The 16501-nt window shown below is 44.4% G+C and overlaps 1 protein-coding gene across 2 annotated transcripts in view; it reads right to left on the bottom strand.

Annotated features, from left to right (window-relative positions):
- Positions 1-3098: 3098 nt before the first annotated feature.
- Positions 3099-16501, bottom strand: part of ralgapa2 (Ral GTPase activating protein catalytic subunit alpha 2) — a 91885-nt gene continuing 78482 nt past the window's right edge. The window contains exons 39-41 of one of the 2 annotated variants that reach the window (XM_083924834.1): positions 8303-8424; positions 5313-5354; positions 3099-3269 (exon numbers count right to left, since the gene is read on the bottom strand). In XM_083924834.1, the coding sequence (XP_083780960.1) occupies positions 5350-5354; positions 8303-8424 (127 nt within the window). In that variant the 3' untranslated portion in view covers positions 3099-3269; positions 5313-5349. The remainder of the gene's footprint in view (positions 3270-5312; positions 5355-8302; positions 8425-16501) is intronic. The other variant, XM_083924833.1, reaches the window with a different exon arrangement.

Here is a 16501-nt window from a genome sequence, read left to right as displayed (position 1 = left end):
AGAAGTGTGAACATAGACAGCAGGCAGCAGTGTAACACATTAAATAATATAGTCTGGTAGAAATCACAGAGAATGTCAGCCTTGATGAGGCTGGGACACCCAGACCCTGCCTGTTCTGTTGAAAACCATCTGAGCGTCAAAGAGCTCTGAGCTGGGTGAAAATTAGGTAACATTATAGGCTTCTTTCTCACCCTTTTCTTTTACACAGTTGTAGGGCTCAATTTACGGTCAAGTGCTTTTCTTGTGTCTTTATGTGACCCAGGCGAGGCAGGGCACCTGTAGGTGCTGCAACCATTGCACCTGTATCTCCTGGTGAGGTTCCATTATACTGGCCTCTCCTGAGTTGGACTGAGCAGCAGGGGAGACAGATGGGAGAAGGGTCAGGTTACCCCTGCTGCTGCTGGGCCAGGGTCAGGAAGCCCATGGTAACAGCACCATCATGTCAGCGCACACACACACACGCGCATGCACACACACACACACACACACACACACACACACACAAGTCCACAAAATCTAAGGTTACACAATAACTGCTGTGTTGTTGAGAGGGAAAAAGGACAAAGATACATAGAATTTCAAATCGATTTAATGAAATGTTTCAATTTTCACATTTCTAATAAAGATAGCAGGACTTCGGTCATTAAAAACAGTTTGATATGTTGACAAGTACTGATGAAATCTTCAAGCTTTTTTTCCTCTCTTATACAAAGATTATATTACAGGCATTAATATATTTATATTCAGAGGGAGCTCAAGCTCTCAAATTTGACACAATGTACAAGGATTTCTAAAACGAGAAGAGAAGAGAAAAAAACATACTATGGCTAAAACTAGCTCATTTTCTTCACGTATATAAGACACACAATCCTTATCTTGGTCCAAACTAACATCTCCAGCGACTAAGCCACCAAAGGGGGAGCACAGATCCCTCTCAACAGACATCATCTATAGCCTACAATCTTTAGACCAGCACCCTGGGCGGTTCCTTCAAGTGGCTTTGGGGGTAAATAAAAACCATAGATGTGATCCAGGCCTATATATATCTATACATTCTTCTTCTTAAAAAAAAAGCACAACAAAATGTGTCAATCCTCCTGCTGTTCAGATTCCCCATTTTCTGCTCGGGGAATGAACAAACAAAAGGAGGTGACATGTGAGGGAAAGAAGAAAAATGACAGGAGAGCATGGGGGAAAGTAAGGCATAGTAGTGCAACAGATGGGGAAAGTGTTGCAGCTTGGGTGGAGCCCTCAGAGGGTGTGAGTGTTCGGAACACCTGGCTACCATGACAACCCAAACGGGCAGGTTGGAGAAGTGAGAGCGCCGGCCTGGCCGTTGCTAGGAGGGCTGTTAGGAGTTCAGCTCTGGCATGCCTTCTAAACCCAGAAACCCCCCACCCCTTTTTCCTGTGGCCTCAGGAGGCGATATGGGGAGAGGATCATGGGAAAGAGGAGGTGTTGGTGACACTTGATTCCATTCACCGATAAAGACAGAGCAGCACACCACCTGTAACAAAGACTAAACAGAAAAACCCCGCAATTTCCAAATCCATCTGCTTTTGTTTTTGTTGTGGGAAGCACAAGACAATGACCTTTAGAGACACAGGGGAGGAAAATGCTCTTAGACCGCTAACAAGGGGGATGGGATTCAGAGTGTCTATGGTTGGTCTGAGACTATGAAGAAGATAAAATAAAATCTGATTATGGGGATTAGAGGTGGCTTTGGACAACATCTTAGAGGACAGACATTACACAGGCACTGTGATAAGCTCTTGCTCTCACTCTCTCTCACACACTCGCACACATAAGATTCACCTGAGGCTCTGGCGGTATTTTTCCTCTAAACAGCACATGAATACACAATGCAACACAACAGCAAAATAATTCATCAAATAGTCCTCTCTATATACATCTAGCAAACAGACAAATAAAATTTAAAGCAATTTACATCCAAGAACAAGGAGAAACATTCAATGCTAGTTAAATCAATGACAGTGAGTGCAATAAAAAAAAAAAAAAAAACGTTAGTGGAGAACGTTGGAATGTCAATGCCTTAGCTTCACAGGACAGGGAAACTGATAGCAGAGGAAAGAGACAGGAGGAACTTATTCGATTACCGGACATGAGCCTATGTTAACGACATCAGAAAACAATTACAAATGCAGTCTTTTCTCATTCCAGCAGAGGTGCATAAATCAAATCATGACACAATCCATCGGAATCCATTTAAAAAGGAAAATTAGAGTGATAAAAAAAAAAGAAATTCCATTCAGCTCAAGTAAGAAAGACGTCATTGATTGTCCACTGTTCAAAACAATTAAAAAGCCTCTGACTGCATGTACTGCAGGGACTCCGTGCCCAGGAAGTCGGTGTTGTAGTGCAGTGAGTACAAATCATTCTGGGGAGGTATTCCCCATGCATCAGTCTTTTCTCCTTTCCAGTGTAGGGAGATGGTCTGTGAACATGGTCCAAACCGGTGCTAACGAGCAGGACAACAACATCATCCTGTCACCAACTGAAGTGGTTATCTTTGACACAGAAAGGGTGTGGCAGGTGCAGGAAGAGGTAAAAGGGCAGACACATTTATAAACGGATACCAATCTTTTGTGCAGTATTAGCATGATGCCATTTACAGCTGTGTCATTCAGTGCTTTGTCACATTAAGTGTTGAGATAGATGAGAAAGGTGAAGCCGTCTCCCATTCCTTTACTACAGTAAGAACTTTTTTCTCTAGTGCATCAAGACTAGAAAATGAAAAATAAAAATGACACCTCTTGCTTTAAGCTTGGAAGTCCTCCTATGCTGCTGATTCTTAAGTTGAAACCACCAAGGTGAACATAAATAGCTTAGTCACATGTCAATTAAGCAGTTAAACACCACAACAAATGGAAATGTATCAACGAAATCAATGATAGCCACATAAATTAAAAAAATTGCAATATGCTCCAGTTACATCTTTATATGACACAAAATAAAACAAAGAAAAACAAAACACAACAAGAAAAAGAAACTCTTGCAGTCACGGCTGGGTGTGTGAGGTTCTTCGAGAAAAGATTAAAGGCTGCACTTAGGGGGGTGGTGGTGGTGGGGGGGGGGGGCAAGTTGAAGAGCTCAGTTGGAGGATTTGCTTATAGCGCTGGCTGAGCGGCGGAGTTTGCCCGAAACTCGGTTCTTTGTGGCACGGGGCATTGTAGGAGAGACCTGGTCGATGGAGTCCGTTGTCGCTGCGGTGTTTCCGGCTTCAGTGCTCACACTGCCAGTGAAGGAGCCTGGGAGAGAGATGCAGGGAAAAAGACAACGATGGAGAGATCTGGTTAGACGTGGCAGTGGGGTTGATTGGGCTTTGTGTGATTGCTGTTTATCCCAGCATGCTTTGTCATGCATGTGGCTGCTCCCACAACCAAGATTACCCAGTTCGTAGGATTTTCACCGACATTCACAAAACCCACAATGCAAACTGTGAAAAAAAGTGTTAATCTTTGAGTTTGTTTTACTCCTTAAGTCATTAGGATTTATTAGGAGTCATTAGATGTGAGAAAGCAAATTGCAATATTTTAGAAATGACATGCCTTTTTCATGCTGTGGCGGAGCATGTTAAAAGAGGAGCTGCCCCTTTTCCCAATGCAGCTTTTTCAAATACTTCTATGATTTAAAATAATGACCTTTGTAGCTACGGGCAAAAAAAAAGAAAGTATTCAGTACGCAGGGTGACAGTAGAATGCTTTGAATGAGAATAAAATTGCACATTATGCTCTAGTTGTGAACATGTGGAGCCTTCCCATTGTATTGGTATTGTCCTTTTCAAAAAACTTCACATCCATGATTAGGGGATAGCAAACAGAAATAAGTACTCTGGTGAGGACAATCAAGTATTGTGAACGTCGCCCTAACTTCCTCAGTGTGCCCCTGACCAAACCCAGACCTGCGGGGGCCCCCCCGCCAGCTACAGCCCCGTGCCTCGAGTTTAAACAACTTTTCTGCTTTGTTGAGATGGCATCTGGTTGCCTATTTTCTTTCCTATCCTTTTATTTCCTGCCATTTTTTGGAAGGCATCTCAAGTTGCAGTGGCTAAAAGGAATGGCAGATGGCTGGAGTAACAGACACTCAGCAGCACAGTAGACACCGGCAGCATCCAGGGCCGTGGCTCATTGGGAGAGGAGGGCTGGGCTATGGATGAAACATTGGGTGTGTGCATTGTGAGGGGCTAAAGGGGACGTAAGGGGGTCCGGACATGAATTCTCTAATCTGCATATGAATATAAAAAAAAAAGGGATGGGCTTGGTTAAAATGTGGGCTGGTCTGGTGGACAGAACAAATCCTTCCACTCATTCCTACAGTAAGCACTCCTTTATAAACTAAACTTAAAATGTATGTGCTGTAAAGACATATGATAGACAGGAGGAAGACAACCACTTATTACAGCTTATATACACAGACAATAGTGTGGTACAGTTCACCACCCACTCAACAGACTTCCCTTTTCGTTTAGAGGCCATTAAAACATGCTGCACTAAACAGTCATCACTCCCACTGTGACACTTAATGACCTGGGCTGCATCAGTTTCTAAATGACGTTCTTCACTGTATGGATTTATGTAAGAATGAATTTCCATTGTAAGTTACTGAGTGAAAAAAATAACCGATCCATCCATAAGAGGCTAATATACCATTACTACTTCCGCTCTGTACTCAGCCCAAATCTGCCTTACGGTGAGGTTCATTATAGATGGAAAGAAGAAGGGAGAGACTGAGAGAGAGAGAAAACAAAGAGGGTCTTTAAATGGCCCTGCTATCCCATTGGTCCCCTCTGCAGCAGTTCAAACAAGGCTTTAGATGACAAAGACGTCTTCCAGTGCGGCAGGTGTTAGTCTCAGAGTCTGCCCCAGGCAAACAGGCACACTCCAACAGGAGGAAATGAGGAGGGTGGAGGGATTGGGGGAAAGAAAGAAAGGGGAAAGAAAGAAAAGAGAAAAGTGTTTGCGGGGGAAGAGATAAAGGCGTGCCACATGCAGAAAGCGAGGGCCAGAAGTGTAGCCGTATTGTTCATGCTGCTACTTAGTCAGGTGCTAATTGTTCCCACCGTGCATCACTTTCAATTACCAGCCTGGCCTAAACAGTAGGACACCCCCCAAATAAACAGCCTGGTTTCTCTGTCCCCTTCCCTTTGTCAGAGCACTCAGTAAATAAAGCTTGGTTAGTGCTGAATGAAAAAAAGAGAGGGGTGGGAGGAAAAACAGCCAGGATGAGTGATCGAGCGAAGGGTAGGTTGGCCACTGGACGGAATCAAGCTTCCGGTCTGACTCGGGGCTTACCTTCGCCATATACAGTATTTGGACCTTTAAGATATTTTTAATCTACAAGGGAAAAACAGAGTAGAGCATCATGTGAGAGAACAGTGGACACACACCATACCACACTGCAGCAGAACACAACACAACGCTGCTGAAAAGTGGAGGCGCAGCTTGTGTGGCGCCAAGGTTAGTTGTCACTGGAAGGTTTAAAAGTCAGGCAGAGTTAACTGATTTTGGAGTGATGGGTTAATCAGCAAGTGACATTTTTCTGCAGATACCTTTTACACCGTAATGTCTGATGGTAACCTGATAAATCTGTTCGATTCACAGGTTTCAAAATGAAGACCAAAGCACGAATGGTCGGCAGTTCACATGGCAACAACAGAAACATTTACCACCGGGGTTAGAGAGGGTAAGGGTGAGAGAGATAAAAGATGCAAGGGCATCTCAGAGGGTTATTTACGTTGTTTTATCCACTAGAGAGAAATGTTATTTCTCGTGTGCAGTCACTCATTTAGAACAAAAGGATGAAAACACACAACATAACAATAAAACAAAAACTGAGTGTTGAAAAACTAAGTGTAACACAACAAGGGCAGAGCACTGTGGATAAAGTTTGTGTGACGGATGGAACTAGCTCATGCAGGAAGCCATGATGCTGCTCTGAAGTTGGAGGGTGAGTGTGAGGTTGCATTCAGGATCGTGGGGTACAAGACTGTGGAGGTTACTGGCAAGCCAAATAGTAACAAGATGACAAGAGAGGAAGGTTAAATACCTTACAGGAAAGTGGCGAAACGCTGCAGGAGCGCTTGGTTTAGCAATGAGCATGCAGAATCTGTAGTTGAATTTGAGCCCTACTTTAGAAAAAAAGGGCTATATCAATATAAATGAATGAGTGGATGGATGTTGGTGGGCTGTGGCTGGGCGTCATGCCTAGTATGGAGGAAGCAGGCAGAGTCTTACAGTCCAGTTTGGCCCAGGGGTACTCCATGTCCCAAACCATCCCCGGCCAACGCCTGCACGCTGTCATGGAGCATGAATGACATGTTAGTGGCAGCAATGAGAGCCAGAGCAGGATGGACGGACATACTTGAATACAGTCACTCACATACACTCACGCACGCACGCACGCAAAAGGCATGAGAGGGCAGTACAGCATGTTTCAGAAGAGTGAGAATGAGGAGCAGTGTCAGCCAGCCATCACTGCTACATTGAAGCTATATGCTTGATGGGACACAGAGGATCCAGATGATAGGATACGATGATAATCGGTGTGTGATAATGTGAACTTACTCAACAGCACTGCAATAATGGTTATTGTACAAGAAAGGTAATGCATCACAACAGTAGTATGGAGCAAGTGAATCCTGGATAAAATATGAATGAGCAGACACATACACACACCCTCACATTAATCTAGTAATCTATATAACCATGTAAAATCTGGAGAAATACAGATTACAGCCGAGAATGAGTTTGACAACAGCCTTACAGACTTCATTATGTTATGGCCTCTCACATTAGCCACAGCATATGTCCCATGCTGTGAAACATTATTCTCAAGCCTGGCTAACCTCTCTCTGTCCAGCCACAAAGGAACCCATGGTTCAAATAGTCCACAGCGTCAGCTAGATTTTCTCTCCATCTCTCGTTTGCCCTCACCAGCTCCCCCTTCCTCTATATTCCTCTGTATTTATTTTCCCCCTCGGTCCTTTCTTTTAAGTTGGTTTGGTGCTGGGGGATAAGAGGAGGTGAAAAAGGTCAGTCTGAGAAGATTTTACACCTCTGCAGGAGAGATGGGCAAAAAGTATGTAGCTGACTACCTCTTGCCTGCCTTCAGCAGCCTGAATATCACACCTGCCGTCTGAAAATCTGAACACACACACACACACACACACACACACACACACACACACACACACACACACACACACACACACACACACACACACACACACACACACACACACACACACACACACACACACACACACACACACACACACACACACACACACACACACACACACACACACACACACACACACACACACACACACACACACACACACACACACACACACACACACACACACACACACACACACACACACACACACACACACACACACACACACACACACACACACACACACACACACACACACACACAGAAATCCTGATATTTAATTCTCACATGCCAGCATACAGGATACAAATACTGCATACACGTTAACCCACCCTTAACACATAAGCACTGAGAGATTTGAAAATGACATGACATCTATGGTGGGGTATTGTGGAGTGCTTTACTTGTCAAAACAGAATGTGTGTCAGGATCCAATAGAGTGGAAAAGTGCAATCCCGTATTGATTTCAGTGCTGTTGCAAATCGATCAGAGCTGGTACAAGTAGGAAGAACAAGATAAGACACAATTTCCATTCTATTCATCATGGACTGATAAGAGTGCTGTGCTGACATCCGCAAGCTGCTATTTGTCAGCCCATTCTCCTTAGTGTTGAGTGAGTGAGCTCATGAAGACACACACACAAACACGCACAAAATCTGCAACCGCTATTTAACAAGGCTCCTTATATTCATAGGAAAATAATTGCACGGAAAGATGCCGTTTGAAACAAGAAGAGATGAACAAAATAGTGTGAGTGGGGCTTGAGGAAGTGGAGAAAGCAGAGTGTTTGAAGTCAGTTGGATGGCGTGAAGAGCCGGGCCCGTTGTTTGATATTCATCAGTGAGCGTAGGCGTGGAAGAAGGGTAGAGAAAATGAAGGGGGTGGAGGAGGCGACGGGGACAAACAGGTGTGTCGTGGAGGAGGAGGAGAGATTAGATAGGGAAAAAGAGGCAAGAAAAGACATGATGAAGAAGGCACTAGAGGAAAATGCACAAAGGTGATGAAGAAATAGTGAGGTGGAGTGATGGATCGAAAGGGTCTAAAGACATGGGGTAGAAAGAACATGTTGGAAGACAGAGGTGCAGTGTGGTTAATTTCTCACCTGTCCCACTCATTGGATAGCCAGGAGAGGGGGAGAAGACCTGTGAGGCAAAGTCTTCGAAGGTCATGACCTCTCTATGGTTCTGAACAATGGCCTCCAGGTAGAGTGCCCGCTCCTCATAGCTGGTTAGCTCTCGTTAAGGAACAAAACATAATGGCATGATGGAGAAGAAAAAAGTGGCAAGGTATAGTTAGACTTATTAGGTAATTAAACTTAATACACAACATAATCACATGTCAGAATGTCATCAAAATATCCATCCACACATTGTCAGTTTGAAAAAATCATAGCCACAGTTACAAATCAAATGTTTGCAGTGCTGCACTGCATATACATAAACTGTGTGAGAGTGAGCGAGAGGCAGGGCAGGGTGGCTCCACCATCAGTAACCCAGTCAGAAGCAGAGATGGAACAATCAGCCATGCCACACAGCCCTAAATGAGAAAGCAGTCTCCAAAATAATCATAAAAAAGAAGGAAAGAATACATCACTACTGGCGTGATGCTCCAAACCTCTCCTCACCCCCCCCGTCCCTCTCTTTTCTCTAATAGAACCCCTGCTGCAGGCAGCATGTCTAGGACCACCCTCCCCGATGTGCTGCCTGCCACTTCTCCGTGCCATCAGGGGGAAAATTGGAGCCATTTGAAATTCAGAGTGACAAGCAGTGACTGGAGCCTGGGCAGCCAGCATGCAGGATGGATGGCCGGATTTGAAATGGGAAAGCTCAAATTAATAAATAAATAAATAAGCCTGCAAAATGGCTGCCGGGTGAGGGTGGAAAACATTCTGATAGCCATTATCATATCATTGCCGCTGATATATCGTGCTAAGCCTGTTGTGGAATGGAGACAAGTGCTGGATAAAATATGGTGCAGGGAACTATTGGAGTGAAAAGGTCTATCTGATGGCATAAGGATAGTAAGCACGTTTGAGATTTAACTGTGTATGTGTGTGTGTGTGTGTGTGTGTGTGTGTGTGTGTGTTTGAAAATGAGTCTGATTATTCTCACAGCTGTCTGTTGTGGCCATGTTTCTTTGATAGACGACACCTAACAAATTGCTTGACAAACACATGCACTCTCACTAGGCGCGCTCAACACAGAAGCCCCTTCCCCCTCGTCTCATCACGACTGCCAGGGTGAAGTGGCACTGGGCTGGTGACGCCAAGGCTGAACCAGGCTGAGCCGAGATAGGCTGGACTGGGCCGAGAGCCTCTGGTCTGGGTTAGATAGATAGGACGAGACAGTGACTGGGCAGGGGGCCTGCTGTGGGCACATGCCGCCACAGCAGGGGCCAAGGCATCCATGACCAATGGCTTTGAGGGAACCGTGGCAAAGTGGGGGTGACGGGCACCTGAGCCGGGAGGCACCAGAGGGTACGATGGCCAAGCTGCTAACAGGGACAGAGATGGACAGAGGGCCGACTGAGACAAAGGACAGGATAGCTGAGGAAGTTAGGGAGCAGGGTTGGTTTATACATGTATACTTGTAAATGGTAGTGATGTTCGATTCCACACACCATATGGACCAAATAATTAAAATATACTTTAAGTCTGATTTAGTCCGTTTACTATTTATGTCTTTTAAACTGCAATATGCATACATGAATAGCATTATTTAACAACGGAAGGAAAAAGTATACTAACGAGGCTAATTAAAACAGACAGAAAGAAATAATAGAAGGGACAGGGGAAGTCTCCTTTTTGGGGCATTTTGTTGAGAAAATTATGTTCTTGAATAAACAAACAACATTTGGATGCTTGTTGGGACAGAACACCGGTAAATCCCATTAAAATAAAAGCTCACATTTACTTAGGAAGAAAGGGAAAGGAAAGGCAGGGCCAGGATCTCCATTTAAAACATACAGAGTAGCATGACTTTAAGAATGTAAAAGCACTTCCCTCTTCAGCTCTATATCGGTACAGCCAGACATGCAACGTCACTTTTTTCTGTCACTTTCTGGAAACGGTATTGGACAAAGAGTGGGCATCCCAGTCTCTGCTGCCATGGTAACTTGGGTCACAGCTCTGTGTGGCAGGCCATATCCAGGCTTTTATGGATGACGGGCACAGAGAAAGGACGTTTGTAAAAGAACAAAATGTGCCCAGATAGGTTATAAGTGGAAGACAAAATATAGTAGAGGGGAGGACTTAATGAAAAGAAATGAGAGAAGTTAGAAGGACAAACGAAAGACAAGGGAGAAAGAGGAGAGGGAAAGAGAGCCTACACACAGCGTTGGTCAACAGAGCCATATGGCTGTCCATTATCAGAGATGCAGATGACTGGAGGCCTGTTATTGAGATTCCTAAAGCAAATATTGACTCCAGCTGGAGCAGACGCTCTCTCCGACTCTGACACACGCCTCTCCTCCACTACTTCCTTCCGCTGCCCTTTATCTAAGTTAGACAAATGGATTATAAGGGGTGAGAAAAAAAACTTCAAAGAATAAAATGAAGGTTGAGACCAATGTATCAAGAGACCATGGAAAATATTACAGGCTGCCATGGAGAAAGGCAGGCAGTGAGGCAGGGACATAATAAAAGGTATTTTGGAGATGAGTGAAAGCAAGAGCCACAATCAGCTCACTTAAGTAAATGTATGATTCTATCTGTGGGTAAAAAAATTGCTTCACAGAAACCCGAGCTGGTGTAGTTAGGGGTAATCTTGCCTTCTCTCTCTTTCTCTTGCACTCCCTCACCTTTTCTCATCCTCTGCTCATCTCTAATTACTAAGCCATGGGCACAGCTTGTTCCCCTGCATATGCACAGATGCGGCTGCCTCCATGCAATAACTTAATCAATCGACGTCCAGAACAGTGACGCAAAGACTATGTCCATGTCATGGACACCAAACCCGCTGACACTGACCTACTTTTGGGAAAGACATAAGCTGCATCTACTGCTGATGAGTGCTTGGCTAAGCTTCATGTTTATGACACTTCACTGGAAAATGGATCGCAAAATACAAAATGTACATTAATACTATATGAAAATTGTTAGTGATGAAAGCCTTCCTGATTGACATTATTACTGTATTGCACAACGCAAAATAAATAAAAAACCTCATAAAGCTAGAGATGAAATATATATATAAAAAAGGAAAATGCAGACAGTTTTACATTTCCACAGATGGACTGCAATTTAAGTCACCCGTGACATAACTGTCATTTACAGCTGAACAGGGTGGACAAACAAGACAAGCCAGTGTATGGGAGCGGAGTTTGTTGCGCCACTTTGGGAATTTCCAAGGAACCACTATGTTCCAAGCCGCTGCATTCCTATTAGGGAGAAGAGCGGGAAACCAATGTAATGCCTATGGAGCGTGGCAACCATTGGGATAGTAACAAGAGGAAAAAAAATTCTTCTGAGTTAATGTGAAACAACTTTAGTGAGTAGACTGATGGCTAGAGTCATGGAGGTTGTGATTAGGCTGTTATGAGGGTGGGGGGAGCATTAGGTATAAAGAGAAAAGCACTGACTCAACATTCACACATATGGGGTAATGACCCCTACATCCCCTCTCTTCCAAAGGCAGTGACTTATGGTTGGCATGTTATGTCTGAGTGTAGGTGTGCGTCAAAATAAATACACAAGCACACAAACGCAATTATGCACAAACACACAAAATGTAGCTTACATGCCAAAAAAATTAACGGTATTACGTGGCTCTACACCAACGGAGACTGAATCCAACAACGTGAAACCTGTGAAAGCATATGTGCATGTGTATATGAGTCAGCCTACGTGTACATGCATATGTATCTGTGGGTGTGTGTGCACGTATGTATACATATGCATGCGTGCTGTCCAGATGGCAGGGGGGTTGCTCTGGGGGTATGGTGGGGGTCAAGCATCTTTGTGGATCAAAGCCAAGGTCAGGGCAGCTGCAGTGGCCCATGTTCAAGGTGAATGGAGGACTCAGATGGCTCTTCATTAGCAGGCTGCTCCATCCCTGCTGGACCCCATCGGCCAACAGCCACCAACCCTCATCATCGTCTCTCTCCCTTTTTCTCTCTCTGTCCACAGGGACCTGTTCTGAAAATGCCTGTCCACTGGGATCCATTTTTTGTCGGTGTGCAACCCCACCCAGCCCAGCCCAGCCCACCCCACACAGACCCGTACACATACACATGCTCACACACAGGCATTTGTGCATAAGTAGCTACAACACACACTCACACCCTCCAACCAGAAACACACTGTTCCCCCAAAGAGCCTATGATGACCTCTGAACTGGTGTCTCTCTGGAGAGCAGCATCCTGACCATCCAGCCTCCGCCTTTGTGTTCCTCAGTCCCCCTGCTGACAAAAGGCCTCACGCCACCACTGGCCTTTGACCCACACTCAACATCTTTTGAACACACACACAGCCACCAGGGACGTTCATGGCTTCAGAAAGGATGCTTTAAAGTAAAGGTACTCAGAATGCAACTGCGTGTATCCTTTAGACTAAAACAAACATGCAAATTTATGTTTCTCAAAAAACATCAGGTGCGCATTTTGATTGAGCATTGTCAACACTTCTGAATGTGTAACCGCCCCCAACTGTCAAACAACAGGACAGCATGAACCATCAGCAGGAATGTTCATCGCTTCCTGCGTGTGCTCAGGCTCACCATGTGCGTCCTTGTGCTAGTAGGTTATGAGATATAACTAGAACAGCAAAACACAATTGAGATGCGACAGATTTTAAAGAAATGTTTGCTTGAGGACTACATCAGTGAGTCCACCAATGTCCATTTAAAATAACTGTCACACACACACATCTGTTCACAGAATGAACATGCAGGAGATTAAGGCTTCAGGCAGACCTATGAGGAAGAACTGAAGATACGCAAGTCTGGTAAAAAGTATTATGAGAAGCAATATAGTCCAAGAAATGAAGGTACCCAAAGAGCCAAGTATATCATTATGAAATGTAATATGTTTTGAACCATCAAGATTCTTTCTAGAGCTCACCATGTGGCCAACAAATATCATAAGATGAACCCAATGACCACTGTATGCGAAAGGGAAGTTGAGTGATTCTGAAAGCACAATAGGACAAAAAAATTATTTAGTTTGAATGCCAAGTGAAGACCAGTGCTATATCTGGTGAAGACAAGATAAGGAACTCCATCCCCAAAGTGAATTGCATTGGGTCAGCTGCAGGGACGGGAAACTGGTCAAGACTAGAGTGGGTTTAGGCCAAGTGTCCTTGAGCGGCCCTGCCAAAATACCAGACTGGAACCCTGTTTTTTTTGTTTTATTTGTACAAACCAATAAAATATTGTGTGAAGATTTTTTTCTATTTATGCTCTTAACTCATTTTGCAGTAATTGCACAAATGAGGAGAATGAATGAGGCGGACAGATGCTCACACACAGTTAATCTGTTAATAAGGCAGGGTAGGGATTGAAGGTTCAGATTAGGTAAAGGAGCATTAGAAGGGGTCTTAAAACGCCCCATACTTAGTTTTCACTACTTAAGCTGCAAATTGATCCACTTCCATGTCAGATGACATGTGCAGGGAGGGTCCATGCTTTATAAAGCACTTTATATAGTTTATATTTGTCATTATTTTTATTAATAAGAATAAGAAGAAAACTGTTGAAAAGCAGCTGCTGCTGTGCTTTAGAGCTGTGGTGCTGAAAGTCACACAGCACCAAGGCATGACGAGAGATGATATTAATTTCAATAAGAAGCCTACACTCTATTCATTATTATATAGTTTGACTTCGATGCCCAGATGTTTTTTTATTGGCTGTCAGTTTTTCTATTGTTTGTCAAACCGCTCGGAAAACGACCCAAATGATATCGATCACAACTGTCGTTGTTATAGCTGAGGACACCGTTTCAGCCGATGGACACCTGCACGATTGTTTCAGAGGATAAAATCAACAAAAAAGACCTGAAATAACACTGGTCACTCATATGAGGATCTGGCCCAAGATAAAGTAGTTAACTTCTAAGCTACCAGAGGGCTGCTAATTAGTAAGCTACCCTGACTCGTGCTCTCTCTCTGTTTGAAAGCAGCCCTTATGTGTGTTTTTCTCCTCCTACTCCAAGTTAGGACTAGTGATAAGAGCCATACCTTTAAACCCCTAGACTAAAGTGGTCTGTAACACTAAACCCCAAATTGCTTCCGATGGTTGGCCAGCACCTTGCATAGTAGCTTGCTTTCATTGGTGTGTGTGAATGGGTAAATAAGAGGCAAAACTGCTATATAGATAGTCCATTTGCAAAGAACATTTAAAAAACTCAACGCTCATTAAAAACCTTTGCCATGCAAGGGGAGGAAACGCTCTTATGCTTCTTGGGCCTCCAAAGCAGCAGCCAAGGTTAATCCTGTTTGTAGAAGCGCTGGTGATAAAAGGGGCTCTTGTAGTGAAGAGGGACAGTTTAGAGATGAGGTGGAGGGTGCCTCTAGGTGCTTGACCCCCTCCTCTCTTAGCCCCACATCTGCCCATTAACCTGGGCCAATCAGCTTGACCTTGGCGAGGAGAGGAGCTCTGGAGTAGCTCACAGCGCCACTGACTCCAAGCAGTCACATAATTGGCCTGTTAAGAGGAAGGGATGGGGAGCGTAGGGCTGCTGGGTTGTGCCGGAGTGCCAGTGCAAGCAGGGTAAAAAAGCAGATGTTGTAATTTTGTTGTTGTTGAAAGGTGTAGAGCCTCATACCACATGCACACTCAAAGCAGTATATCACATACATACTGTCCATCTGTATGAAAACATTTAGGGGTTAAGTCTCCTGCTCTCAAAAGGATAAACAGTGTTAGATTTGGAAAAGTATAGGTGGCAAAGACAGGCATGAGAAACTTTTAAATGAATGGCTGCTGTTTCCATTAATTACTGTACACTGGCTACCATTTGGGGTAATGAAAGCTGACTGGTGTCACATGCCCACATTTAAATCAATAGGATCACTGTGTCATCTCCAGGAGGAGAAATGCATTGGACTGCACATGGATGACCTGTTACTCATTATGGAAAATGTGGTAAGAGGCGGATAAATGTAAAGCGGGTATACGAAGGGACAAGGATTGGCGGAGACACTAAAACAAGGGACAGAACTATGGAGAAAGAAGGTGGAGAAACAGAAGAGGGAAGATGGAAAAGAGGAAGGTAAGATGGAAAAGAGGAAGGGAAGAAAGAGGGATAAAGCCGAGCAGGTGTTGATTGGAGAGAAGCCTGGCAGTGAGTGCCAGTAGTACCTGTTGTCACAGCGAGGGCTGAGGTGTGAAGCTCGTCTCAGCAGAGGCCCTCAGAGGTGTGAGGTGATTATGGGAAAATGGGGAGGAGGACAGAGACATTTAGACGGAGAGACATGGATAGAAAGAAAGATAGGGACAGAGAGGGTGAATGTGGCAATAAAGCTGGCTGCTGGAATAATGGCAGAGTGGGAAGGAACAACAGATTGAGATGGATAAGTGAGAGCGTGTATGACAGAAACTAGCAAGTAAGGTGATTGTATAGTGTGTGTGTGTGTGTGTGTGTGTGTGTGTGTGTGTGTGTGTGTGTGTGTGTGTGTGTGTGTGTGTGTGTGTGTGTGTGTGTGTGTGTGTGTGTGTGTGTGTGTGTGTGTGTGTGTGTGTGTGTGTGTGTGTGTGTGTGTGTGTGTGTGTCAATTCCATTTTATATGGCAGCTACTCAAACCTGGGTGTCTCATTAAACAGCTTTTTGCTGTAGACACAGCAGCAGGACAGAAAACGTCTGAATGTGTCAGATGCATTATGACGAGTGCAAGTGTTTGTGTGTCCATTTTCTGTGTGTGCATAGACATACGCAATATCAGATGCTCTAGAGGAATATATTGTTTTTTTAGAGAGTTTTAACAAGTAGCCTAATTAGGAGCAGGTCCAGGAAACTGGAGCTCTGGAGCCCCAAAGGAGTCGGGTCAAACAGTAAGCCCAGGTTAATGACACCTCCTGAGGGCTGAATTTCCCACAGCAAGAGCTTTCTAAGCTCCAACCTCCACACCTCTCTACCGTCCATCTGGCATTCAGACAGCGGGATGGGAAGTTATGGCTGTGACATCACTCCTAACCTGTGACATCATCACTGCCTATCAGTGATTTCACACAGGTTTGCCACAGCTGCAGACAAAATCTGATGTCTGCTAGCTGGCATGACCAGGTTATTTATGACCTGACTGGAAGAAGTAGTCACCCATTTTCTCAAGTATCTGGCAGCCTACCATTCCTCTGGGGACACTAAAAAT

The sequence above is a fragment of the Echiichthys vipera genome (assembly GCF_963691815.1).
Source record: "Echiichthys vipera genome assembly, chromosome: 12".
NCBI lineage: Eukaryota > Metazoa > Chordata > Actinopteri > Perciformes > Trachinidae > Echiichthys > Echiichthys vipera.
This window is presented reverse-complemented; position numbering and strand designations above follow the sequence as displayed.